We start from the raw sequence: 27349 nt of genomic DNA, 5'->3' as shown, positions 1-27349 counted from the left end.
GAAGCTCAAAGAAGATCCAAAAGTATGGAAATAAATCTGTGAAAAAATGCATTACTTTACTAATACTAGTACCGATAAGTAAACAGTTTTGACTTTCTTTCATTAAGCTACGGTTCTATACCTCGTGTGTCATCTTCCTTAAATTTCAATTTTGATGAGTTAATGTCTGATCTTCGTAGAACTATACCCAACCCAGTTTCTAGTTCACTCAAAAGATTCTGAAGTTTGGGATCAAAGTTTCTGCTCCATTCCTGGTCCTGAACAAAAACAGACAAGAGCAAACATTGATCAAAAGTTTTCCGATCAAACTGGCTTCTTTAAAATAGTGTTGAGAGAAATAAGTCCAAATACACCTGTTTCACTCAAAGCCTGCCACTGCCCTCCATCTCATGAAGGAGGGAAAAAAAGCCTTTCAACAGGTAAAACGTTATAAAATCATTTACAATATTGCAACATAAGAGCTGATATGGATTACATTTCTCTTTCTCCCATTTCTCTGTCAACAAAGTTGTCTTTAAATTTTTTTATAATTTTTATAACATTTAAAACACTAAAATAATGATATTAACAGCAAATAAAATATGTATCTTGATTTATAAAGATATTTATACAAATACCTAGCTTTAAAAGAGTGACCACCCAGCTCCTTTGGCTCACTCACCTTTAACAACACCGGGGCAAATACCTGCCGTACCGCTTGGTAAAGAGAATTTATAGGTGATTCTAACATAGACGAAACCAGAATGTTATTATGTAGATTCTGATCAGTAATTACTTCAGGTCGCAGCTTGAAAAATACCAGCACTTTATCTTTTGTGTCAGCAAAATCAATCTAAGTGATAAACAAAAGATTTTTAATGTTACTTTCAGCAAAGTATTTGAAAGAAATGTTTCCCTAAAACTGTTCTATTACTGTATTTGTTATCCCTTGGGAAAAAATTAGTTACTTTAAAATAATTACAGTATATTACAACCAATCTATCCCTGTTCCTTAAGAGTATCTGGGTTTTAAAACGCATCCCCACTTATGTGTGACTATATCCTAAAGCCACGGTGACAAGTGGTTTGCAAACAGAGAGAGGACTATATAAATATTGTGGGCATATACTGCTAACTACTCCACTCTAACCAGATTCAGTAATACTACAGACCAAAGTTGTGCACCCCAGGCACACACTGATTAGCAGTGTATGTTTCCACTCTATTCCAAAAAGTCTAAACCAAGGATGTTTATTACCCTCTCACCTGAAACTAGCATTTTAAATGTGCTTTTTAAGTCACAAACTCAAAACTACCAAAACAGACGTAAGTGTCTATCTCCTAGGTTTATCTCTATCTGAATCAAAAATGTTTCCTTAAAGTATTTGTGCATCAAACTTTTTCATTTAAGTTGTATAACTAGAATAAAGTCGGTATTGGAGGAGCTAAATTGGAATTCACTAAAGCAACCATGTTTAAAATAGGTCAGTTCACAGTAATTAGTCCATTGGCTGAAAAGTGTCTTACCCAAAATAAGTTTTTGCTTTATATATGCATTTTCACAGTTGCTCTCATTTCTTTTTCCAGAAAGAGAAGTATATGTATTAAAAAGCTTTGAAACAAGTTCACTGCTGTGCATGAAAACTCCTTATAGATGAGTGAGATTTCATGCTACTTTTCTTTTACCCTAATCATTATATTTTCTAGGCACAAAAAAGCAACTGGCATTTACTCAGTATTGCCACATTTCTCAAAATGCCATTTGCACACATTAAAATTCTATTGCAGTATGATCATTTTATTCCAATTACAAGCAAAAACAATAAAATACAGATAGATAGATTTGAAAAATTCACTCTTTAGTGGTTAAACTGTACATACCCCGGTACTCTCTTTCTCCCACCTATCTAAAGAAAGAAAATTCAGAGAATATATATTTTGTCATCAAACTTGGAAAACATTACCCACAGTCACTGGCCGAGTCCGTCCCCCGCCCCCCGCCACAATAGATGACGAGCTTTGTCCTAGCAAGCGGCAGTGGGCTACAGCTGCTCCTCATTCCCAAGAAGAGGAAAACAGAACCAGCACTCCTCGCTGCCTTTCCTGCCAGTTTCCTGACCAGTGGCAACTGTGATTTTCCCTTAACTGAGGAAATTCGGATAGCTCTTCATTCAAAGCACAAAAAATTTTCTGTTTTGAGGTTGCAAAATAATTCTCTCACCTACTGCGATCCATCAGGCACCAGCCGACCATGGCCTGCTGCCTGTGTTTGCGCAGCCCTAAAGCAAAAACAGGTTTTTTAAAAAATGAAGAGGGCTCTGGTGCGTATCTTTTGCTTAGAACATGCTTCCTCTAAATCTTCTGTCTGCCTACAGCTTATCATGGAAATCTCACTTCAAAGCTCACTAATCCTGACAGGGAGCCCTTCCCCCTCCATCCCCCCCTCATCAGTACTTCAACATTACTCTATTTTGATCTTTTTTTTTTTTTTAAGATTTTTATTTAAGCGAGCGAGACACAGACAGACAGACAGCACACAAGCAGGGGGAGCAGCAAAGGGAGAGGGAGAAGCAGACTCCCCATGGAGCAGAGAGCCCAACAGAGGACTAGGACCCGTGGATCATGACCTGACCCGAAGGCAGACACTTAACTGACTGAGCCATCCAGGCGCCCTTCTATTTTGATCTTAACCGCACTTATCCATGCCCAAAATTATGTTACATTTATGTATCTGCGTGTACATGTTTACATGTTTACCCTGCCTTTGTGCACTACAATGCTGCTCCTTGAAGACAAATTCTGCCGTTTTCAAGGCTTTATTCCAAGCATACTGTACAGTGCCAGGCCCATCCTAAGTACTCAATATTTATTAACTTATCAAATCATGCTGACTGCCAGACATCTACAGTACAACATAAGACACAACAAGACATTTCAAACATAACTGAAAGTCTGTAGTGTGCTGTATGACTAAATGTAAAATATGTTGCTGGGCTCTAGCCTCAACAGCATTAACGCTTCAGGGCACCTGAAATATCGGTTAAGCATCTGCTTGGGTCCAGGTCTCGATGCCGGAGTCCTGGGATCGAGACCCACAACAAGCTCCTTGCTCAGCGTGGAGTCTGCTTCTCCCTCTGGCCTTCACCCCATTCTTGGGCTCTCGTTCTTTAATAAATAAATCTTTAAAAAAAAAAAGTTATCACTTCAATTTTCAGTACCCAACCTAAGATAAGTTTTCAGCAATCCAAACCCTTCCTCATGGTGTTCTCCCTGGACCACACTCTCCTTAAACTTTCAGTGGCACTTCCAACAGTGTACCCTGAAGTTGTTGAGTGGTGCAGGTCACCTCAGGCCCCTGGAGGGAGGCTCTGGAAGGCAGAGGCAGAGACTCCCACTCTGAATTCTACCACCAGTTAGAGCAGTGGAGTGGTTACCACTTGGGATGGAACATTTGTGCCTCATTTCCCTCTTCTGCCATAAAATGGAAATGAAGACAATCCTGCTTTAAAGTGTTGCTGTGAACGCTGAATGAGCCCATGTGCATCAAGGCCGTTAAAGCAGTGCCTGAAGAGTGTCTTCTAGACCAGTGGAGCCCCGCAAAGTGCCCTGAATATGTAGAGTTCAAAATCAAAGTTTATTGAAAAGAATCGAATTACATCCAAGACTACAGATTCCTGGTGAATGACTCAATCGTGGAACAAAACTGCCCTCCAGGTTTGCTGTGGGAAGACTCTCCTGGACCTTCAGATTCGGGCAAACAGGAGAGGAAGAGGTTTTACAATAGGTCTTTGCTGCTTTTACTGAACCCTGCAATGCCTGACACCATTCTTCAGAGTACCACCCTCAGGTTTCCTTATCTGAGCCGGGACAGCCGGTGCAGGCAGCAGCGCCAATGGTCAGTGAGTCAATCACATACTGCCCACTCAAAAAAAGAATTCAAACTTTGTATTCTACTATTTCCTAAAAGATCTGAACTCCTAACCAACCTTTCCCTCGAGTCCATTTAAGCTCAGCGCATACCCCAAAAAAGATACATTACAATTTGCCTCAAAGAACCTCAAGAGGGAGGAGAAAAACAACTTTTCCGGTAAGACAGATGATTTCTTTTTAATTGTAACACGCGTGTAGTGTTTAAGAACAAAGCAAAACTAGGAGAGCTCAGAGGTGCTCTGCTCAGGTGCGCGAGTGCAGCTAAGCACAGCGTGGGGGGAGATCTGGCGGGGGGGGGGGGCGGGGGGGCTAGGGGAGATGAGGGAGGACCCCCGAAGGAGAAGACCCAAGGAGGGGAGGGGCGGGGGGGGCGGTGGGGGCGGGGGTGTCCAGGAGGCAGGTTGACTTGGGACTGAAGCGGGTCCCGCTCAGAGGGGAGCCTGAGTGGGGAGTCCCCGAGGGGAGGTGAGCAGGGTCCGCTCCGGAAGGAGGCCGCGGGGGTCCCGGGGGAGGGAGCCCGAGCCGGGGGGGTCCCCGAGGGGAGGGGAGCAGGGCCCGCTCCGGGGGGTGCCCAGCGCGGGGAGCCGTACCGCGTTGGAGAAGGAGACGCCAGCGTCCGAGCGCTGCGCCCGCAGGAGCATTTGGTTGCCGTCGTCCAGGAAGTTGTTGATCTCGGGGCCGCTGCACACGAGCGGCTGGTCGCAGGGCTCCGACACCAGCCCGAAGTAATTCTGCGTCGTGGTGAAGATGAAGACCTTCCGCACGTCCCTGCTCGCGCCCGCCATGGCGCCGGCCCTCGCAACCCGCCCGCCGGCCCGCACCCGCACCGCAGCCCGCCCGCCAGCCCGCAGGCTTCGCGGTTGCCAAGGCCAGTCGCTATGGCGACGGAGCGCGACGTCGGCGCGGCCGTGCGCGCGGCGTGTGCGTTAGCGCTCGGGCACGCGCACGCACGGTCCGCGGAGGCGCTCGGGGGCGGTGGGCTTGGAGGGCTCCCGCCGCGTGCACGTGAGGTCGCCGCGTGCGCGTGAGATCGCCGCGCGCCGCGTGTTCCCCGCGCGGACTTCTCGTGGCGGCCGGCGGGGGGCGGCGGAGGCCGTGCAGCCGCGCGGAGGCCGCGGGACCCGGACCCCGGAGCGCCGGGCCCTGGGGGTCCCGCCGCACCTGCAGCCGCCGGCGCCAGGCCCGGTCTGCGGGGACGACCGGTGCGGGCCGGGCTGCGGCGGAAGGCGGAGGCCGCCCTGGGAAGAGGCCGAGGGAGAGCGCCGGGGGCGGGGGGGCGTGATCCCGCGTCCTCCTCCCGCGCCGCTTGCTGCGCTGCCTCATCCCGCACCTTCGCCCTGGTGCTCCGCTGCCGGTTCCCGAAAAACCACGACCACCGGTCTTCCGTCTCGGCCGTTGCCCGGACGGCAGCCTGTGCGGGATGCCTGACGCCAGCTGCTGCCCGCTCGCTCGCTCGGCAACCGACGCCGGCTGCGCCCGCTCTCCGTACGAACGCAGCAGCGGCGGGGCCCTGCAGACCGCGGAACCGCGCTCAGCACTCACGCATCGGAACTCAAAACCGCCCGACTTGGCTGCGTGCTGCTGTGTGCCGGCCCTGGGCTAGGCCCTGGACGTGCGCCCTGCCCTTGAAGGACTTTGTGGTCTGGTCTGGCATCATCTAGCCTCGGGTTAGAGCCTTCATCCTGAGGAACTCTAATTAATTAATGCAAATTAATTTGCATTCAATTTTCACAACTTCCTCGTAAAACTCTATTCTTTTATAATTGGAAAGAGGGTCTTTTTATCTTCTGATCATCTTAAGTGGGATTTGGGAATGGGAACTAAAGAAAGTGGGACGCTGTGAATTATAAAGGGAAAGGAATTCAAATTCTCAAGAAATAATCCTCGAAGTGGGAGAGGGGAGTCCATGAATTGGGTTGCTGGCCACTGGATGGGAAAAAATCCAAACAGGAGCCCGAGATGACTAGGTAGCTAAGACGGATTTTGGAAGCAAAGATGGCTAAATATGGACACAGAGATTTTTGCTCTGCAGCGGACATTATGACCCTTCACGTGGTCTTCAGGAAAGCGCCTGTACTGACAAATGCTTGGTCTAGGTGAGCCATTCTGGTGGAAATGTGTGAAATGGTTGCATTCAGCATCCATGGCAATGTGGTAGGTATGAAGGCAGGTAGGAACGTGAGTCTGGGAAGCAGATGGGATGTAGTGAATGTCATCCTTCCAGGAATTTGTAGGAATCTTTGTTGGGCTTTGGACTTCCACAAGATACAGCATTTGACTGTTCAGATATAGTGTAACCCAGACATCAAGAATCCTAGAAACTGGGCGCCTGGGTGGCTCAGTGGGTTAAGCCGCTGCCTTCGGCTCAGGTCATGATCTCAGGGTCCTGGGATCGAATCCCGCATCGGGTTCTCTGCTCGGCAGAGATCCTGCTTCCCTCTCTCTCTCTCTCTGCCTGCCTCTCCATCTACTTGTGATCTCTGTCAAATAAATAAATAAAATCTAAAAAAAAAAAAAAAAAAAAGAATCCTAGAAACTCCAGTTGACAACGTAAGCCCAATGAGGGTAGGAATTTTGTTTGTCACTGCTGTGTACCTAAAATTAGCCATAGAGTGGACCAAAGACCAATTAGGTCTCTGTACTCATGAAGCTTCAATAAATCAGAAGGAATCTCAGATATAACTAACTTATACGCAGATGATTAGTTGTAGAACGAAGACCCCTACCCAAATAGACCTCCAGGCTCTACATCACAGTGGAGGCCAGCCAGCCGCCCCCCAATATCCCTTCTCTCCTTCCATGGCTAAGAAGTGGCTACTCTCCAGTTGTGGCCATTAACTCATTCTCACCCATAGGATGTGAGCAGAAGTAATGTGTGCCAACTTACAAGCCAGGGTTTGAAAGAAGTGAGTGCACCTTCATCTTTTGCCAGCTGGATATAAAACAAGAGATGACAAAACCATAAATCTGTAGGTCGCAGGGCTCCTTGCTCAGTAAGGAGCAGGACCAGCAGCTGTTAAACAAGCAAGAAATAACCTTTGTGTGTTTGGACCATTTTGTGCGTATGCATATGGGTCTGCTTTTTATAGTAAATTAAGCCACCAACAGAGCAATTTATATCAGCAGTAGGGTGCTGTTTGTTTTGTATCTTAATTGAATGTACATCGTTGGTTTAGTAGTGGGCTAGCAGGTGGCATGAAAACAGGAAATGTAAGCTGAAGAACAAGGGACAAAGCCTTTCTGAGCCAAGCTTTCCTGATTTTGATCAATATTGGCATATCTCAAACATTTTAGTGTCAGGTCTTTATACTTTAAAAAATTACTGCAGATACCAAAAAGATTTTTTTGTGCATTATTTCTATCAATAGTTACTGTAACAGTCATGAAAACCGAGACTTCCTTAAACATATTTATTCATCTATTTAAAAATAAGAAGTCCATGACTTAGTAACATAAGTGGCATGCTTTTATAAAGATAATTAATTATTCGTAGGCTCCTGGGTGGCTCAGTCAGTTAAGTGTCAACTCTTGGTTTCTGCTCAGGTCTTGACCTTGGGGTCATGAGATCGAGCCCCATGTCTGGTTCCATCTCAGCAAACAGTCCTATTGTCCCTCTCCCTTCCCCTCCGCCCCTCCCCCACCTTATGCTTTCATTCCCTCTCTAAATATTTTTAAAAATAGAATTCCCCACACAGACATGAATTTGGTCAAAAGACTGACATTGTTTAACATTTTTTTTTAATCTCTTTATGCCTTAGTTGGAGACAGCTAGACCCGCTCTCCGCCTCTTCATGCTATCTCTTACAATAAGCTGACCCGTGAAGTACCTGGAGACACCTGGCCTCACATAGACGTGTAGTTCGAAAATGGGAAAGAACGTTAACAGCCTTTTCAGATCATTGTGAATGTTGCTCATTGTTACTAACATTCCACAAGTGGTAGTTTCTTAAAGGCTAGTTGCGGTTTGGAAATCTGGAACCATATCAGTGATTCAACATTTCACACTCAGCTACATTAAAAACCATTGATTATCATGCATGCTGAATGGATCTTTGACCCACGCAGTTTTGTAACATCACGCATTGGTCCTTTGAAAAATACTGGTTCACTGAGCTATGAGGATCTTCCAAATGTGAATACATTTCATTATGCAATATTTTAAAAATCACATCCGTCGGTATACCACTGATCTTATAACTTTTTATGTCTGAAGAGTTTGTCAAGCTTACATCAGAGAACCTAAATTTCCAAAATTCTATTTCTTGCATGCAAGATTGGCAACAAATGGTGTCAGTTCTTTTCCCCGAAATGATAGCCTTATTTCATTCATTTCTGGGAAAAACGTCTGCCACATATCCCATCTGCATAATCGTAGTTTTTGTCACTCTTGGGGTAAGCGTGGTCTTGCACGACACAAGCTGCTGGTGCAGACCACGACTCCAGTGGCAGGTCTTTCCCAGAAGGCAGCCACTGTGCCTCTGCATGCGGCCCACATGCCCTGTGTGCCTTGAATTGCATCTCTCAGAACGGTGCGATGACTTGCTCTCCAGCTCTGGGATTGGGAAAGTCGATAGTCTCTACTCCTTTCGGAAGGACACTCTCTTGTGGCTCATGGAGGTGAAGAACAGGTGACTACTGGAACAGTGTTGCGTCCTGGCCTGGATCTGTGCTATTGTTCCTCACAGAGTGCTACAAACGTGGAACCATCAGCTGGACACCCTCTCCATCCATCATGGGAAACCACATGCCTGGTTGTCTGCTGAGGGTCTCATGGACTTAGATCAAGGTGCTGCCCAGGCTGTCATTGTCAGCTTAGGCTCCTCTTCCCAGCTCCCATCGTGGAGGCAGAATTAAATTCCTTGCAGGTATAAGACTGCAGTCCCCGTTTCTTTGCTGGCAGTCAACTGCAGTGACCGTGAGTAGGTCAAGGCCCCCACGTTCCTCACCTCTCTCTGCAGCGCCCACACACCAGCTCGACCTTGTGTCTCCAACCTCTTACAACAGGAAAGGCCTTATTCCCTCTCAGGGTTCACCTGATTCGACCAGACCCAGTGGATAACCTCCTTTATTAAGTCAAAGTCAGCTGAGTAGTAAATTCAGCATGGGAGTGATCACCCATCCCTTTCACAGGTGTCACCCCCAGCTCAAAGTTAGAGGGTCACATGGTATGCAGAAGCCTCACGCCAGTTGAGAATTCTGCCTACCACACACACCAGTGCTCTTGCACTATCAGTGAAAATGTCTTAGGTTGTGAAGACACTGGGACCTCCCAACCCCCAAAAAGGTCTTCCATGTCTGCAGGGCTCCATTGTTTCAGTTGATCTCTAACAGATCCGCATCTGTTCTATGAGAGGAAAAAATGTTTTTCTGTTTGATCCATTATGTTTGACAAAGATTGGGCCAACTACATTATGATGCTAGTTATAAAAATTGTTCCCCTTATTAAATATGCTCCTTACACTGACTCAGTTTAAGGAAAAACATGCCACAGGACTGTTGTAGAACTGTTCATAGTACAGCAGTAACCCTCTAGTTAACTCTTCTTAGACAGTGGGGGGCCATGCATGATGGGTGTTTTCAGAACCCCTTCTTCAGGCTCACCAAAGCTGCGATTTACCTAGGGCGTGGCACTTGGGGATTACAGTCACCAGCATAATGAAAGATACATGCTAATGAGACATTTAATACTTACATATATTTACGCCACTAAGACCAAAGGAACTCTATTTCTTCTGACTGTTGATAAGTCAGTGAGTGGTCGCCAACCATTCCTGCTGGGACACAGGAAGCCCTTTCCTCCATAGTCAATTGCACTGAAAATTAATGGGGAGAGAGGAAGGAGCTGTGTAAGTGAGGGAGTTAGTGTTTGTCTGTTTGTAACACACAGCAGAAGTTAATTCTTTGGTCTGCACTTCTGTGCTCCTCCTGCCCCCCAGGAATCCTGGGCAGAGTACAGGAGGCAGGGAAGAAGCCAGAAATGTGATGATTGGGTATGATTTTCCTCAGTCTCCACTCACAAAGAGAACCAGAAACAGACATTAGAGGAGAGCAAAAATTGTGGAGTTCCTTGCAGGTAATACTTGTGTTTTATTATTTAAAAAATAAAGACATTATGATTAAATAATTTAAATATTTTGAATCTTCTGTCAAATTTTAAATACTATTTATTTGAGTGCTGGTGTTTTTCATTTTAAACATTAATGGCAAGAAGTATGGGAGGTATGGCAGACGCAGTACCCCGCACTTATTTTAAGATGAAATGAACACTGGTAATGGGAGAATTTTTTTTTTAAGATTTATTTATTTGAGAAAGAGAGTATGTGTACATGAACAGGAGGTAGGGGACACAGAGACAGACAGACACAGACTCCCCAGCTGAGCAAGGAGCCCAGTGTGGGACTCGATCCCAGGACCCTGGGATCACAAGCTGAGCTGAAGGCAGAGGCTTAACCTACTGAGCCAACCAGGCGCCAGGGGAGAATTTTTTAAAGTGTAGTTTTGTGATGTTTTTATACTTCTTGGTAAACATTGTCTACATTTATTGAGCTTTGGTTTATATTTGCTTATATGCGGGCTTAACTGACAAATATCTTCTTGGTATTGAGGGAGAAACCATGTGGCAGAGCACTCATGGGCTCTGGAAACTTCTGCCCGTCAATTCTATTCACGTTGTATTAGCCAAGCAAGTCGCAGGGTCACATCTACCATCAGGGGCCAGGTAGGGGCAGCTGGGCCTTGTGCACGAAAGGAGAGAGAGCAGAAGTTTGAGAGCCGTCCAGATGACGACCACACCTTCCAGACATCTTTCTAGTTGAGAGAAAAAATACTGCTTGGGCCACACAGAATAACCTTCCCTCTTTCCTTCTTCTGCCAGAGTCATGAACACAGTTCTAGATAATGGCTGTTCGAATGGCAAAGAACAGAGCCCCCAGCTGACCCTGGACCAAGGTGGAATGCCAACAAGCAAACCCATGTCTTAAACAACTGAGCTCTTGCCTTCTTTGTCACTGTGGCCTAATGGAGCCCCTGCAGACGTACCCACCCTGTCTCACACCAAGGACACTCCACGAATTTACGTGACCGAGCAAGTTTGGGGTGGCTTTATGGAATGCTGTCTTCCCTATACCAGCCACGTCAAGTGATAATCGTTTGTCTGATAAACAGAGCCAGTGCCTGTAATTTTGCCTTTCAGTGTGATCAAGTATGCTAGTGAAACTACTGCTTTAAGGTTCTTACTATAAAAAAACCTCCCAAGATAGTAATAGGTAATATTTTCCTCTGTAATGATGCTGATTTTAAATGCTTTAATGCGGCTTTCTTGACCCTGTGCCTGACCTAGCCTACCTTTATTTGCAGGAGATAGTCCTGCTGAGACTTCTAACAGAACATCTTGTAATACTATTTTAAAAAAATACATAACCACTGATACAAAGTGCTAAAAGGAAAGCTTTGTACCATGGCAACTCCTAATAAAAATGCTCACATGAACTGTTAGTAGGAGTCTTTTATTTTCTATTTCCATTTTTATTTACGTGAAGGGATAGCTGAGGAACAGGCAATTCAGCCACAGCTTTCTGCTTCGCAGCTCAGCATCTTTTTTGGGATAACTTCTGTGATAAAATAACCCTGTGACATCACAGCCTGTTGCTATGAGAATAGGGCACCAAAAGATTGGTAGCATCAATTACTCAAGAGGGTAACTGAGGACAGATTTCAAGGAAAAGAGACCCAAGTTTTCAAATATCACCTTGGCACCTTTAGTCCCCACAGGTCTCTAACAAGAAATATGAAACTTTACACCACTGAGGACCTTAGTCTCTGAAACTAATGGAAGATTCTTCCGTCACGTGTCTCCTGTTCTTGCCAGGGATGGGGCTGCGAAGCCAACGCATGCTTATCTGGGGCAGTCCTTTACTGGAGAAAGGAGGGATCGAAATCTCCACGTGATGCAGGTTCAAGTGTGGCTCCTCGTGGGCCAGCAAAATGCAAGCCAGAAAGATCGCTCATTGGGGCATCCTGCTGGGGACACTCTGAGAGCTTGTTTGTTTTAAGGCTCAAAGTGTTTATTTAATCAGGGCGTATGGTTTCTTTACCAATACGATTACCTCAAAAACTTGGCTTTCTGATAAATGTGCTTCTGGTTCCCGTATTGTAAATCCCACAGCTCTTTCCATACAGAAGTCTCCAGAACGATTCATCTCTGCTTCCTCATATACCTGCCCCTTTCTCTCAACAAATGAGGCTATCTGAAGGCTCTCCAAAACACCAAGTTTCATGGCAAGGTCAGAACCTTTCATCTGATCTTTGCAGAAAAATTGTGTCGCTTTTTTTTTTCTCGGTTTTGAACTGAGAGAGCTTTTAGTGCCTTTTTGTCACTTAAAGCTTTTAGGAAGTTATTACCTAGACCTAGGGTCTAGGAGCAGTCAGCTTTTCTAACGTTAAAAGGGCCTTGATCTGTAGAATTCCTTAGTACCCTCTACCCCCTCCAGAACACCAACCAATTCTCATCTGAGCTCCCTTTGTTGTCGCGCACAGCCTGGTGCTCGGGAGGGTTCAGTGGCCGGCTCTCACAGAGCAGAGCATCCAGTCAGGTCTGAACAAGAGACTGCGTATTCCTGTTGCTCTGGGCCCCATAGATGTGCAGCTCGGCCTGCATGTGGGTTCTACCCAGTACCTGTGTGGATGGAAGACGGGGTTGCAGATAGACTGTGCGACAACTCGCTGAAGGTTGTCTGAGAACTGCCTGCGTTTTTTAGCCTGTGGAGAGAACAGCAGAAATGAGATGCTAGAACATCTTTCACACAAGCCCACACTGACTCCTACTGCTTGAGAGAGGGTTTTTTTGAAAAAATGTTTGCGTGCTTTTCTTCTCTGCACATTCTTGCTCGTGACCAATATACAGGATCAGTGTCATTCTTATTACCTCAAGAATTAGGACTATAAAATCGAAATGAAAAGAACACTTGGTTTGGGTTTTTTACTTTAAAAATATGTAACAGTTGAAGCTCATCTTGGCTAGCTGCATAAGGCTCAGACTCGGAGGGGGTCTCTGTGAGGCCGGAGGTTTGCTTTTTCATAGTGTCCCTTCAAAACTGTCAACTCATGGGGTGCCTGGGTGGCTCAGTGGGTAAAAGCCTCTGCCTTCAGCTCAGGTCATGATCCCAGTGTCCTGGGATCAAGCCCCGCATCAGGCTCTCCGCTCAGCGGGGAACCTGCTTCCTCCTCTCTCTCTACCTGCCTCTCTGCCTACTTGTGATCTCTGTCAAATAAATAAATAAAATCTTTAAAAAAAAAAAAAAAAAAGAAGAAGAAAAAAAAAACCTGTCAACTCATTCTTCCCTGGATCCTAAATACAATTTCATTCCAACCCCATATTATTGTAGACTGTACTTCTTTTCATTTGGAGCCTCTCTCTGCAGGATGATACATTCAGGTCTTGATGGACTCTGGAGTAGACACAGGACTGAAACAGAAGTGGTCACTTAGAGCAGGATGTTCAACAGCCAGCGTGGGATTCATCATGTTTTCTGTCCCCTCCACCATAACGGAAGGCAGTGGCCCCAGATGGTGGCTACTCCGTGTGGGGTCCCAGAGAGAACCAGAGTCGGGCTGCAGGCAATGTGCTTAGCACCCTGCTTTAGAGCGTGGAGGATGCCTGGCATGTGTTCCGTAGTTATGCACTACTGGGCCTCTCTCGAGCAGTAGGAGTCATTGTGGGCTTGTGTGAAAGATGTTCTAGCATCTCATTTCTACTGTTCTCCAACTTTTCTTTCTGTTTTATGTGCGTGGAAATAGTTTATAAAATGTTGGCCTGCAAGGTTGTTTTGAGAATAAATAATGTATGGAAAGGAGTATTTATGCGGATCCAGGACTAAAATTCCATGTGGCATCCCAGAAATCTATTTATTTTTTTGTGTTGCTTCTTTTTCTGGCAAGTGCCAATGCCCTATTTTAAAGAGGCATTAAGAAAAAATAAACTTGTACAGAATATATAAATTAACACCTTTTAGGGGCCCATTTTTGGCTGCCTCAGCTCAGATGCAACTCTTCTAAAATACCTTTTTCATCATTTCCTTCTATAACCTTCAAAAGCTGAGGGATGTGCGTGTAATTAGGGTGCTGAGTAGATGGCAGAGCTGTGGCTGTGTCCTTCTGCTTACTGCCGTTTGGCATGAATCCGTGTCCACTGCTGTGCTAGATGGATATTTAATTGTGTTTTTTCTCTATCCTTCTATGTTACAGTAGGATAAGATGAAGGATAAAGGGTTTACATCTTACCTGAAGTCACTGAGCATCTTTGGATTTGAAACGAGAACATGTGAGTTTCTGCTTAAGGTAAATGCTTCATGCCTCTCCTTCCCTCTCATTATCTTCATTAAAAAAATTCTACACAAAAAGAACCACAGTACTGTGTCATATTTTGCTTCTCCACAGTAAGTGGCTTCTTGATGGAAACGAATGTATTTTTCATGTGTTAGCAACAGAAAAGATAAAAACCATGTACCTCAGTGCATACGTACTGCTCAGGGGCAGTGACGCCCCTTCCGTGAGTAACTGGAATGGCCCATGTTGACCAAAGAGGTACGGCGGCGCAGCAGGTACAGATCAAAAGACAGTGAAGACCGACTCCATCACTCTGGAAATCATCATCTCTTTAATGCCACTGATGACTGTAAACTATTGGCCCTATTCTTTGTTCCTAAAATTCTCTTAAACGCAAATGCACCCATGTCATCCCCCCAGCTGACTGTAAGATTCACGAATACAGGAGTCACGCCTGGCTTTATATCCCTAAACCCAGCGCAGTTCCTGGTTTAAGTGATCATTAAGTTTTGTGTGAGTAATAAACTTAATGAGTGAATAACATCCATAGACTCGTGCTTTCATTTTTTTCCCCCAGAGAATTCCACAGATGCAAGTGAGATCCTATCCAGCCTAAAGTCCAGGTGCGGTGGGCTCTTCCTTCTCGGTCTAGAAGCAGCAGCTGTAGCTGTTCTGTGAGAGGAGTTCCTCGTTAAAGAATACTCAATGGAGAAAAGACAGTCTCTTCAATAAATGGTGCTGGGACAACTGAATGTTCACATGGAAAAGAATGAAACTGGACCGTGCTCATACACCACTCACAAAAATTAACTCAAGATGGGGCAACTGAGTGAAGTCAGTGTCAGTGAAGCCGCTGCCTTTGGCTCAGGTCACGATCCCAGGGTCCTGGGGATCAAGTCCTGCATCGGGGTCTCTGCTCAACGGGGAGCCTGCTTCTCTCTCAGCCTCTGCCTGCCACTCTGGCTGCTTGTGCGCTATCTCTCTCTCTCTCTCTGACAAATAAATAAATAAAATCTTAAAAGAAAAATTAACTCAAGTTAATTAACGACTTAACTGTAAGACCTGAAGTCATGAAACTCACAGCAGAAAACAGGAATAAAACTCCCTGACATGGTCTTCCTGACGACTTTTGGCTGTGACACTGAAAGCATAAGCAACAAAATAAAACGTAAGTGGGAGTATATCACACTAAAAAGTTTGTGCACAGCAAAATAAAGTGAAAGGACAATCTACGGAATGGGGATAACAACTGCAAACCATATGCCTGATAAGGTGTTAATATCCAAAACATATAAAGAACTCATAGAACTCAACAAACAGCCACGAAACCAATAACCCAATTAAAAAATGGGCAAAGGACTAAATAGACATTTCTGCAAAGAATATATATGAAAGGGCAACACGTACATGAAAAGATGTTTTATAGCACTAGTCATTAGGGACATGCATATTAAAATCACAGTGAATTATGACCCCACGTCCATGTTAGAATGGCCTTTGTCAGAAAGATGAGACCGCAAGTTCAGGCATGGATGGAGGAAAAAGAACCGTCCTGCACTGTTGGTGGGAGTGCAAACTGGTGCAGCTGCTCTGGGAAGAGTACAGAAGATCCTCCAAAAACAAAACGGGAACTACCATGTGACCCAGCAACTCCCCTTGCAGGAGTACAGGCGCCCCTCGTATGACATGGGCGTCAGAAGCACCAACACTCCCGCGCTTAGTTGAAAATCTGTAAGTTTTGACTCCCAGACACGTTACCGCCAACAGCCCACTCAGGACCTTCACCCGCCCCATGAGCAGCGCATGAGCACAGACTCCCTGGGTCGCAGGTACTACCCGCTGCACTGACACTGGATCAGCCAGAGAAAAAAGGTTGGGAAGAAAACCCCAAGGGAAGCACTCTTACAGCACCGAAGCAGACATCCGCCTCTGAGAGGCTCCGCGACGCCAACCTGGGCTGTTCTAGGGTCAAAGGTAACGGAAACGTCAACCCGGAAAGCTCTCCTCGCCCCAGGGCCGAGACCTGGAACGACCTGAAGGCCCGTGAGCACCTGAGCGGACTAAGTGCTGTGAGATCCCCGCAGAGAGAGACAGAGAAATGCTACACTGGGGACGACACGGGCGGACCCGGAAGACAGGGCTCCCAGGAAGGCAGACGGACCGCGCTACTGTGGGATCACACTGCTCTGGGGGACCCCAGCACGCCTCGGTGCCGGGTCGGTCCACGCCGCACTGAGCAAGGGGCGTCGCGAGCGAGCGGTCGGGCGGGGTGTCCGGAGCCGGAGCCCCCGGCGGAAACGTCGGTCGCTAGTTGCCCGCGGCCCGGCGGCACAGCCGCGCGCACCTGCAGCTCGGACGCACGCAGGCCGGCCCACCGGCTCCGCTCCGCTCCGCCGCAGGGCTCTGGAGGGTCTGGGAGGGGCCCTCCTCGCCCGGCCGGCCGCCGCCGCGTGCCCCTCACCTGGACGGCGAGCTGGGCGGGCGCCGGGAGAGCCACAGCTGGGGCTCCAGGCGGCCCCGCAGCGGGTGCCCCGCGGCCTGCTCCACCGGCTCGCTCCGGGCCGCAGAGGACAGGGAGTGGCCCCGCGACAAAGGCCGGGGCGCGCGGGCGACCCACAGAGGCCAAGAGCCGTGCACGGCCACACCACCACGCCCGGGCTCCCCGCGGCGCCGCCCCGGCCGCGTACGGCCCCGCACGGCCACGCCCCTGCCGGCGGCCGTCGCCGCGCTGGCGTCACTTCCGGCCAGGGGCGGTCCACATCCGGGTCAGAGCGAGCCTCTCGCTCCCGGAGTGTGTGAGTGGTGGCGGTGCCGCGCTGTCTGCGTTCTCTCTTCCCGGTGCGAGCCAGCCGCAGTGTCCACCGGCTAGGAGTGCCCCCGGCCGCGAGCAGGGCGGACGGGCGGAGACCCGGGCGCAGGCTGCGGCCGGGCTGGGCCGCTCTGCCGCGGGCTGGCGGCTCTGCTCCTCCGCTTGCTGCTGTGTCTGGGAGCCGGCTGCCAGCACTGAGGCGTCTCCGGCGGACCGCGACCCCCTGCCCCGGCTCCCCTGGCCGCCCTGCCGGGGAGGGCGGAAGATGCCGGTGAAGAAGAAGAGAAAATCCCCTGGGGTGGCAGCGGCAGTGGCGGAAGACGGAGGCCTCAAGAAGTGTAAAATCTCCAGGTATCGCCTCCCCCCTTCCTTCTTCCCTCCTTCGCGGGGCGGCGAGAGGAGCAGCAGGCGGGCCGGGGCTCCGGGGCTCGGGCTGCGGAGGCGAGCCCCTGCCGAGAGAGCCGGCTGCTGGGCGCAGGACCCCTCGAGGCTCCGTGCCCGACTGCACCTCGTGCTCGTCGTGTGCGCCCCGGGAGGCGCCGCGGGAGCCGCCTCACCTTTGGCTCTGCGTGCCGGGAGGGTGGGGAGACGGGACTGCGCGCGGCAGCGGCGCCCTCGCCCCTGCTCCCTGCGTCCCCGCCCCGACTTCGTCCAGACCTGCAAGTGAGTCCAGGTCCGCGGAAGGGTCACTTCTAGAATCTAGCGTGCGAGGAAGGGAGCGGAGCTTGGGGAAGGTCCACCTGACAGCTGCCGGGGTGGGAAGGAAAGCTCGCTGTGCTGTAAGTGGCCCCGAAATGGAGCCTCTGGAGGGTTCTAAGCCGGGAAATCCCAGCGGGAAGGAAGCCCCTTTCTGGAAGGATAGTGCCTCCACCTGCGCGCAGTCCCTCCGTGCAGAGCTGGAAGGGCCGCGCTTGCGGCTTTGGTTTCTAGCAGTCGAAATGCTGTTCGCTCTCGGCATCAGTATTAATAAACCGGGGCTTCGTTTGCTCAGTGTCCCCTTGGAGAGGACAGAAGACGGAGCAGAGCTGTAATTAGAGCTCTCTGATCCCACTGTAGCGTGTCACGAGGCATCACGGCAACGTTGTGTGCTGCGCAAAGTCATTGCAGTTTAGGGTGAGAAGTGGCTCTTTCTGAACCTCACTGGGTGTTTGACTGGGTCTCTGGTTGGCACGTGAGGTAACAACTCCGGATGCTGCCATTAAGGCAGGACTGTAGTCAGCGGCGAGGACAGGTCCTGACAGCTCTGCTTCCAGAGAGCGGCGTCAGCGTGAGGGAGCCGGCTCCCTTCGTCGCGCCTTACCTTCCTGCCTGGCGGAACCGCCGAGGATATTCGGGAGCTGTCAGTGTGACACGATGAGGTTTTCTTGCACATCTAGGTAACTCACTAGAACGTGTCACCGCCACTCCAGCAGCTCATGGTGTTATCGAACACATGAGTTTCTTCGTATTCTAACTGGAGCCATCTTAAGTGCATAGCAGAACAGTTATTTAAATGAAGCACATCACAGTAGCCGAGCAGTCAGTGTTGTAACACTCGGGTGATGCTTTGCTCTGCCAGTTTAAGACGTTAAACACGGCATAGCCTTATTTATGACATTCCTCAGTAGTGGGGGTTGTAGCCTTTCTAGGTCCCTGTGGTGGTGTAACTCTCTGAGCTCCTTGAAGTTCATTAAATCCTACAGGCCATTTATGAACTTGCCAACCTTTAATGATTTGGGGGAAGAGAAAGGCTTTGGAATTAAATGGCTTTGGCCCAACTATTTGTACAATTGTTTTCATATTTACAGTTACCTTTGTTTTTAATCTGTGGAATTTAATATACTTTTGGGTCCTAAATCATCTTCTGTCTTTAAATATCTATTTAACAGATGATAAATAAACAACTGTTAGTATGTGATTTTTCTTAAAATATTGATGCATTAAGTATCAAAATATGTTTTATAAGATTTTGCTTTCTGGTTACGTGTATCATACACGAATCGAATTTCCATACAAGTCAGCAGGAGAACTGCTATAAAGATTAATACTTTCCCAACAACCAGTCTTGCCTGGACACCATTAGGTTGAGCTTCCACGTGGTCATTTGAAATCTGGGGAAATGACTTTAGCTGATATTCTGGATTTTGATAGTGAGCAAAGTAGCATTTGGGTTTTGTTAGCAAGAAAATTTTACGTATACTCTACTGTTTCAAATTGCAAATACTAAAAAAGTCCCGATTTTTTCCTATAATACCAGCTGTAAAAAAAAGTGCTTTGTTTACTTTGCATTGAAGTAGTTCATATTGAACTTAGCTTTTCACTGAAAGTTGAGATTTGATAAAATTCTTAGGCATTTGTGTGTTTTCTAAGCTATTGCAGATCCCAACCCCCTGCTAGACTAATAAGTGGAGAGGAACATTTTTCAAGCAAGAAGTGCCTGGCTTGGTTTTATGAGTATGCAGGTAATGAAATTAATGTAAGAAGATATCAGTCACATGCTTTAACAATTTTTTTTTGGTTCATTTATTTAACAGATCATTTATTGCAGGCCTGCTTTGTGTTAGTGCGATGTCCTGGGATGAGGGTCAAGACTGAGGATGATGGGTAGACTAAGAATGTGGTGTCATGTCAGGATGATTTTCTTTAGTTATGTAATTCAGTATATATTTAGTGGGAGGAGTGAAACTCATTTACTCTTGATACAATTTGCAAAGAGACGTATTTTTTGGTTTATGTTCGCTAGCTAAAGTAGACTTAATATTCTGGGAAACAAAGTATGTAATAAAACATTTTATGCTTTATATAGTTCTTTTCTTTTCCATATTGAAAATTTTCTGAACCCAAACTGACATTTTCTGAAACTTTGGGGGAGCCATAGTATAATTTAAGATTCAGATCTGTCATTACACAACACATTTGCCCCTTAACCATTGCTGGTGAGCCCCCTTCAGTGCTTCTAGAAACGGGGTAATACATCAGAAAGTAAGCAGACGGATACTAATACAGTGTGACAAATGCTGTGTTGGGAAGATGTCCTGCAGTAGTTCAGAGGAGGAACACGTCACCCGGCCTTGGGAGTATCAGGGAAGGGCTCTGGAAGGAGCCAACTGAAGCGAAATCCTCTCAGGGCTGGCAGCTCGGGCCTGGGGTGGAATAGCTGTGGAGGAGGCATCCCAGTTAACCACGGGATGAAAAAGCAACTTGTTTCCCAGTATTACTAAGTTTTGTATGCGCATGTGTGAAAACATTTTTTTCTCAGAATAGTTTTGGTCTTAGGGAGTTAATGGTTTTATCGCTTCATCCTCCTTTTATTGCCATCGTTCTCAGCATTTAACATAAAACGGTGTATGATTAAAACAGTGTATTGTATGTATGCTCATCTCTTGTGCTGGGGAGGCCTGTGAACTTTCGGTGTGAGCTTAGGCTAACTGTGGAAAGTAAGACTAGTGATAGGGGACAGCAACTTCACTGTTGGACCAACTGAGGGATCCCCAAAGTATAATTTAAAAATTGTTTAGTAACAGAACTTTTTCTTTCTAGTCCAGAAAAACTGCTATTACTGGCCTCCCAAGACAATGTCTAACCCAAATTAAATGAAGGGAATTCATTTCTTACTGACCTCCATTTAAATGTTGACCCATTATTCAAAATGCCAGTTTTACTGAAATTCACGATACAGAATCAAAAGGCCACTCATCTTATTTCACTTATAAAGAGATAACACAATTTAGTGCCTTTTTTTTTTTTCCTTTCACACTTATTTGTATTTCCTCTCCTTGTGACTTTCCTGGGTAGCATAATATTCTAATTAGCTCAACATTTATTTGCGATTCTAGCATTTTTGTAGTAGTCAGCATAATAGTTGCTGTCTTTATTTCAAAAATCGTGCCTAATTATATAATGTTTCCTTATGATCATTCTGTTAGGTAAGTGTTGTTATTTCTTCTTATAGATGAAAAAACCAAGGTTTAGATTGAGTAATTTGCCCAAGGTCATACAGTGACAAAAGCCAGGATTCAGAGCTTGGTCATTCTGATTGGAGAGCCTGTGCTTTTAATTACAATCTTATAATTTCCTTTTTAAAATATGTACATGGCAACTAATTTTCCTTATACAAAAAAATATTAGTAAATGCACTTGAGGGTAATTTATATTATGTCATTTATTGAATGATTTAGTAAATATTTATTGAGCATTCACTGTGCGTCAAGCACTGTTAAGTGCCAGGGATGTCGTAGTGAACAAGTTAGACAAGATCCCTGCCCTCAAGGGACTTGCTTTCTAGTGGGAAAGACAGTAATAGCTGAGTAGGCAAAGCAGTTCTAGTTCTTGGAGCATTGTAAAGCTAAAAATATGGCAGGTGTAGGGATAGAAAGTAGAAAGTTTGGATAACTTTCAAGGAGGGTGATTAGGGAAGGCATCTCTGACATTACTTTGGACAGAGACCTAACTGACAAGGAAGAACCAGTCTTTTACCAAATAAACAGTCACCGTTGTCTTAAATGGGGTTCTCCCTTATTAAAATAGAGACGGCCGTTGTGCCTACTGGAAATAATACCTGTACAGCACTCTGTGCAGTACCTGGAAGTAGTCAGAAGCTCTTACTAACACAGTAATAGCATTACAGCATTAGATTTATGGGTTGTAGATTCTGACAGTTCTGTCCCAGGATTAGCAGGATAGCTGCTGTGTAGCTCATGCGGAAGGTGCTGTGTCATCCATGGAGCACAGTTTCTTTTTTCCTGAGCGTCTGCTATGGCTGGCGTGGTTTTAGACTGTGCAAATATCGCTGGCAACATTTTATGGTTATAAAAAAAAAGAAAATTGATTTTTTTTTTACTTTAAAAAATACTTTACCATTAATTTTGTTAGTTTGATATCATAGGTGATGTGTGTTGAGCCTGATGGTTTTGCTCTTTCAAAAGACCTCTCATCTCGAGTAATAATTACATTAGCAAACATTAGCATACAGGGGTCCTATTACTGAACAAAAGCATGGAAAGTGAAAAGGCACTTTTAAAACCTTACAAAGAACCCCAAATGCAGGATAGAATTGCTAACTTCTAATAAAGTTCTACCTGCTGGTAGAGTGAACTAAATCATTCCTGTAGCTTTGGAAACTTCTTTTTTTTTTTTTTTTTTTTAAGATTTTTATTTATTTATTTGACAGAGAGAGATCACAAGTAGATGGAGAGGCAGGCAGAGAGAGAGAGAGAGGGAAGCAGGCTCCCTGCTGAGCAGAGAGCCCGATGCGGGCCTCGATCCCAGGACCCTGAGATCATGACCTGAGCCGAAGGCAGCGGCTTAACCCACTGAGCCACCCAGGCGCCCGGAAACTTCTTTTTTATCTGAAAGAGTTAAATTCAGCTGCAGAGTAGATTCATTGGAAGATGTATTTCAGTGAGTACAACTAACACGGGGCAGTCCAGGAAAAGAACATTGGTACTGGCCTTGTTTTAGCATTAGATTTGTAGTTATTTGCATTGGTTTGGAAAAGTCACTTAACATTTACAGAAGGGTCTTGTGCATGTCTTAATCTATCTCCCTGTAACAAAATTTAATTTGGTTCTCATCCAGTGTTCACCACCAACTAGCCCTGCAGTTTCTAGGGAGGCTGTCTTTTACAGTAGTTAACTGATACTTCTTGACGCAACTCTTGAGCTTTTTCTTCTGATTACTAATGGTGGCAACTTTGAGGGCAGGTCAGTTTTCTTTTTCATAGTAAAAATTTATAATACGTTTTTGTCATGTTAAATTTTTTATCTAATTTTTACTTCCACCAAACCATATGTAAGGATGCATATTATGTTTTTAATAGCTTTATTGTATATGTATGCTTTTAAAATTACATAATTAACACATTCTCATAAAAAAATCCTCCAAATACATATTAGGAAGTGAAGGTGTCCTGTAATTACCATCCATGTCACCTTTTAACACCTCACTGCATGAATAACCGCAGTTCTTATTTAAACCAGAAAATTAAGTGTTTTGGTTTCAGACCATGTTGTAACATCATCTAGTCAGCCTGGATCTCATCTGAAACAGCAGGAATGTATTGGCCCACATACTGGATGGCTCTACTCTTCTGTGGAGACAAAACCATGGTGCTAGCTCCGTGTTGTGAACTAATGAGGGTGGTGGACAGCGCCATCAACGAGTAGCCGTGGTCTAGTCCATGAAGAGTAAAGCTGCAGGATTTCTCTAAGTCTTTAAGAAAGGGAGACAGGGGTCTTTGGGGCCACTTTAATATTTCAAGACTATGTTTTCAAAAATCAAATGTGATAACGTATTTCTATCATTTCATAATTATTTTAATTAACTGTTTCCATCTTAATTCAGATATGACATTAGTTTCCGATGTACATCGTAATTCAACATGTGTATACGTTGCAGAATGATCACCATAAGTCTAGTTAACATCTATCCCCATACGTAGTTGCAAATTTTTTTTCTTGGTGATGAGAACTTTTAACATCTACTCTGAGCAACTTGCAGTATATTAACTGTAGTTAGTCCTCAGGCTGTACATTACATCCCAGGATTGATCCATTTTAGAACTAGAGGTTTGTACCTTTTGAGTACCTTCACCCATTTTTCCCACCCCCCCATCCCTGCCTCTGGCAACCACTAATCTGTGCTCTATATTTATGTGTTTGGGTTTTTTTCCTTGTTTGTTTGTAGATTTCACATACAAGTCACATCATATGTTATCTGCCCCTCTCCGACTTCTTTCCCTTAGCACAGTGCTCTCTGGGTCCGTTCATGTCGTCACAGATTTGTTGTCATCTTAGCAAGCTACGAAAGACCATGTAATCATGATCTTTTTGGAATCTGGTAACAAAGAAATAGGAGAGTTGGTGTACTGATTTATATCTGGTGCTGCTAAGGGAGAAAATTAAGATCCAAGTGAAGTATCATTAATTTTTGGACAAGTGATAGACATAAGCTAATTGAGGGATTAAACTTTTTTTTCTCTATTAAGGTGGCATAGTTATTGCTTTGCTGTGTATTTAGATCCAAGATGATAAGGAAAGTAGTATTTTCCTAAGTAATTATTTTCAAAATGTGTGTATGTTTTTATAGTATTAAATTTTATTTGATTGTATTTCAAAAGGTAATAAATGACCTTATGTTTTAGTTAAGAAAACAGGTATTCTCTTTCAACTGTCTTGAATTGTGGGCTGGTCCTGCACATTCTAGTAAAATTTCTTATGGTTCTTTAGACTTACGCATTGTCAAAATTTTTCTTCAGAGAAGGCTTTCAGTAATTTTTTTTTTTTAATGGATAGGTTCAAGTTACTATACAAATAAATGACCGATAGTAATACTACTTCATTTTCCCCCTAAATTTCATTTTGTAATGAAAGTTTTAAAAAGTTTAAAGACTATTTCAAAAATTCTACATTTTAAATTGTATAGCAAATATTTATACTTTATCAAAGATCTGTCAAAATTCAAATTTTGTTATTTACAAAAAAAGTTATGTGTATTCGTAGATGCCTTTAGTACAATGGCTTATGTTTTATGTTGATATGAAATTATAACAATAAAATATATAAATTATTTTTGTCTTTGAAGGTCCTGATGAAGTTGTAGGGCCAGAAGGAATGGAAAAATTTTGTGAAGACATTGGTGTTGAACCTGAAAATGTATGTTTTATTTCTAAGTAGAATGGAATACAAGTGGGGTATAGAATATTTGTAAATTTCTAAAATTTGGGACACTTTAATTTTATATCAAGATTTTGTTTCTTCATGTTTAATGCTGTAGATTGTCATTTTTAGTATTTTTAATCAATTCAAGTTGGGCACATGTTCTCTTCTGTGATAAGAAATGTCATTTGTAATAGAGATTCTACCTTGAGAAACTGTTAGAACTTTGTACTTTTAAGAAATTGGCCCATCTTTGGAGTTAATAATTCCAGAGGTCATACTCTTTAATAGTTGAAGGATGGAAATAGTTGTATAAAAATGCTCTCCATGATAAATATAGACATGATTATCTCTGTGCTGACTTTTCCCCTATCCTTTATGTTCTGTTCTTTCCAGATTATTATGTTAGTTTTAGCGTGGAAATTGGAGGCTGAAAGCATGGGATTTTTTACCAAGGAAGAATGGTTAAAGGGGATGACTTCATTACAGTAAGACATTTTTTTAAAAAACAAATTTGATGGCCTATTTGAAGATCTTAATTGATATTTTGTGCTTCATAACTTTTAGAAGTAAGGTTTCACCTTAAAGGAATCAAATTGGTTTGATGTGTAACAATCACTTAGGGATTGACAAAATTTTATATTGTGGTCTTAACAAAATGAACCGTTACCCCATTTTTCATACTCTCTGAGAACCTCAGTATTATTAAAATCATTGACTCTTGGTGGGTGAATTAGAGGTTTGTGATCACAGTTATTTACGCACAGATTGTTTGAGCAGTCAGGGATTTCCTTCTCTGAATACAGAGTTCTGCTGGTCAGGAGTCTGTTCTTGGGGCGGTCCTAAGCTCTGGGGCCTCTTCTCCTCTGCAGTTTTATGCCTGATTTTGAAAAAATACTTGAAGGTAGAGTTATGTGGCACTTTTATTATTTCTTTCTGCTAAATTAATCTGACAGAAAGATAAGTGAAAAGTTGTGAGGCTTCCCTGTAGCCCCAGCCACGTTCCAGTTACACACTTTCAAATGCTGCCTTCGAACTCTTTCGTGAGGTTTCAGAATTGCTTCTGTATAAAAATCATGTGATTTCAACCTTCCAGACTAAAGTGTGCTTAGTTTCAAAATCAGTTAGTAATTATGTGTTATTTTTAAATTATGTCATGTTCCTAATATTCATGCAGGATGTTACTAATTACCAACATTCTAAAATAGAGGAAACATTAATTTACAATACTTTTGAACCAAAAGTTGGGGGTTAATTAGCCATGTGGTTTCCTGTTGTGGTTATGCTTTTATTAACAATTTATTCATTATTACTTATTTGCGTGTCCTTAAATTTCAGAATACCTCAGTTATTTTTTTAAGTGTATCTGTTCAAATGGAACTGAATTTTTATATTTGAATGTTAAGCATTACATGCTTTGTAATTGTCCTTTTTAACCAGTATTAACATGTAGATATTTCTTATATATTTATGTAAAAACTTTTGCTTATATGAGCCAAATTACAGCTTCTAAAATAGAACATAAAATCAACCCTGTCATTTTAATTATTTATACGTGACATAAGGAGTCAGACTTGGAGAGGTGAACAAATGTTTGCCAAGGTTTATGTAGCTGTTTAGTGGCCCAGCTAGGACCTAGAATTTAAATTTCCAGATTACCAGTCTAGCATACTGTACTTCCTGTTACATTATCTTTCTGTATATGTGTTTTGAATGTTTTTGAATCACAGTATTTACAACCAGGCTTGAATCCTGTCATTCATCTAAGGTGTCATAAGATACCAAATTCAAATGATGTTGATTCTGAAATTCTTTGGAAATATCTAACCTTCAGTTAGCTTTTTAGAAAAGATAAAATATACAGACAAGTATGCAAAGAATATAACTAGTTTTCATATAGTTTTTGTCTGTTTTATTGGAACTTGTATCAGTTGTGACATTGCTTATTGATTGTAAGACATTTTATTTGGCACTATAATTGCTTTTTGTACTACTCCCGCTGAATTTTTTTGTATATTGCTTTTTTGAACATCCCAGCTAACAAGTGTTCATGTACTTTTAAACCAAAACGTTCTTATTATTTGTTTTTGCATAACTTGATGTAATATAAAGTCTTTGTATAACAGAAATGTGGAAACACAAATCATTTCTAATAATTAGAATAATTAGCATATGGCTTTCATCACAAGAATAGAAATTGACTTAACCCTTGAACATATTTTTTATTCACACATCTTTTCTGTAGGAAGTTCACAAGCTACACAACATAAAGGTAGTTATTGAACATTTAAAATTGACCCTGAGGTCAATAAATGTTTCACTCATTTATTATCCCCTGCCCCTCTGCTTTACTCCATGCTGTAAAGCCTTGTGGCTGCTCAAATTTGGCAAGTGTTGTTGACTGGGAAAATAGTTGGTTTTTTTACCCACAATCTAGATTGCTATGTGAAGTACAGAGCATCTCTTGTCAGTTAGCCAAGTCTTGTTACTCCCTGAATTTTCTTGTAAAAAAAACTTGCAAAGACTATAGTAGTATAAAATTGAAAGCAGGAGAAACAAAAGAATCTATAGAAGTCTTAATTTTTGATTTTGTAGTTTCCTAGTGTACTTGGTTTTATTTAATACGTATAGTCATAAAATGTAAAACTTCACAGACTTGATTTCCTTTGTAGAT

At 44.1% G+C, this 27349-nt stretch overlaps 3 protein-coding genes across 8 annotated transcripts in view; 1 reads left to right on the top strand and 2 right to left on the bottom strand.

The window, feature by feature from the left end:
• The window catches only part of DYNC2H1 (dynein cytoplasmic 2 heavy chain 1), a 292883-nt gene extending 288095 nt beyond the window's left edge, over positions 1 to 4788 (bottom strand). For all 3 annotated transcript variants that reach the window (XM_047692880.1, XM_047692881.1, XM_047692882.1), the window contains exons 1-3: positions 4500 to 4788; positions 662 to 832; positions 122 to 257 (exon numbers count right to left, since the gene is read on the bottom strand). In XM_047692880.1, the coding sequence (XP_047548836.1) occupies positions 122 to 257; positions 662 to 832; positions 4500 to 4694 (502 nt within the window). In that variant the 5' untranslated portion in view covers positions 4695 to 4788. The remainder of the gene's footprint in view (positions 1 to 121; positions 258 to 661; positions 833 to 4499) is intronic.
• Positions 4789 to 7281: 2493 nt separating this feature from the next.
• On the bottom strand, positions 7282 to 16993 carry LOC125078597 (uncharacterized). The gene is made up of 8 exons (XM_047691498.1): positions 16971 to 16993; positions 16694 to 16939; positions 16139 to 16283; positions 15314 to 15373; positions 14414 to 14545; positions 12584 to 12666; positions 9602 to 9722; positions 7282 to 9253 (listed from the first exon to the last, which is right to left on the bottom strand). The coding sequence occupies exons 1-7, from the start codon at positions 16991 to 16993 to the stop codon at positions 9608 to 9610; spliced, it is 804 nt and encodes a 267-aa protein (XP_047547454.1). The 3' UTR covers positions 7282 to 9253; positions 9602 to 9607.
• The window catches only part of DCUN1D5 (defective in cullin neddylation 1 domain containing 5), a 26402-nt gene continuing 16032 nt past the window's right edge, over positions 16980 to 27349 (top strand). The window contains exons 1-4 of one of the 4 annotated variants that reach the window (XM_047692883.1): positions 16982 to 17392; positions 19391 to 19482; positions 24602 to 24672; positions 25072 to 25163. In XM_047692883.1, the coding sequence (XP_047548839.1) occupies positions 17307 to 17392; positions 19391 to 19482; positions 24602 to 24672; positions 25072 to 25163 (341 nt within the window). In that variant the 5' untranslated portion in view covers positions 16982 to 17306. Of the gene's footprint in view, positions 17393 to 19390; positions 19483 to 24601; positions 24673 to 25071; positions 25164 to 27349 lie in introns of those variants that run through there. The other 3 variants (XM_047692885.1, XM_047692886.1, XM_047692884.1) reach the window with 3 other exon arrangements.

Source organism: Lutra lutra, chromosome 10, assembly GCF_902655055.1.
Source record: "Lutra lutra chromosome 10, mLutLut1.2, whole genome shotgun sequence".
Lineage (NCBI taxonomy): Eukaryota > Metazoa > Chordata > Mammalia > Carnivora > Mustelidae > Lutra > Lutra lutra.
This window is presented reverse-complemented; position numbering and strand designations above follow the sequence as displayed.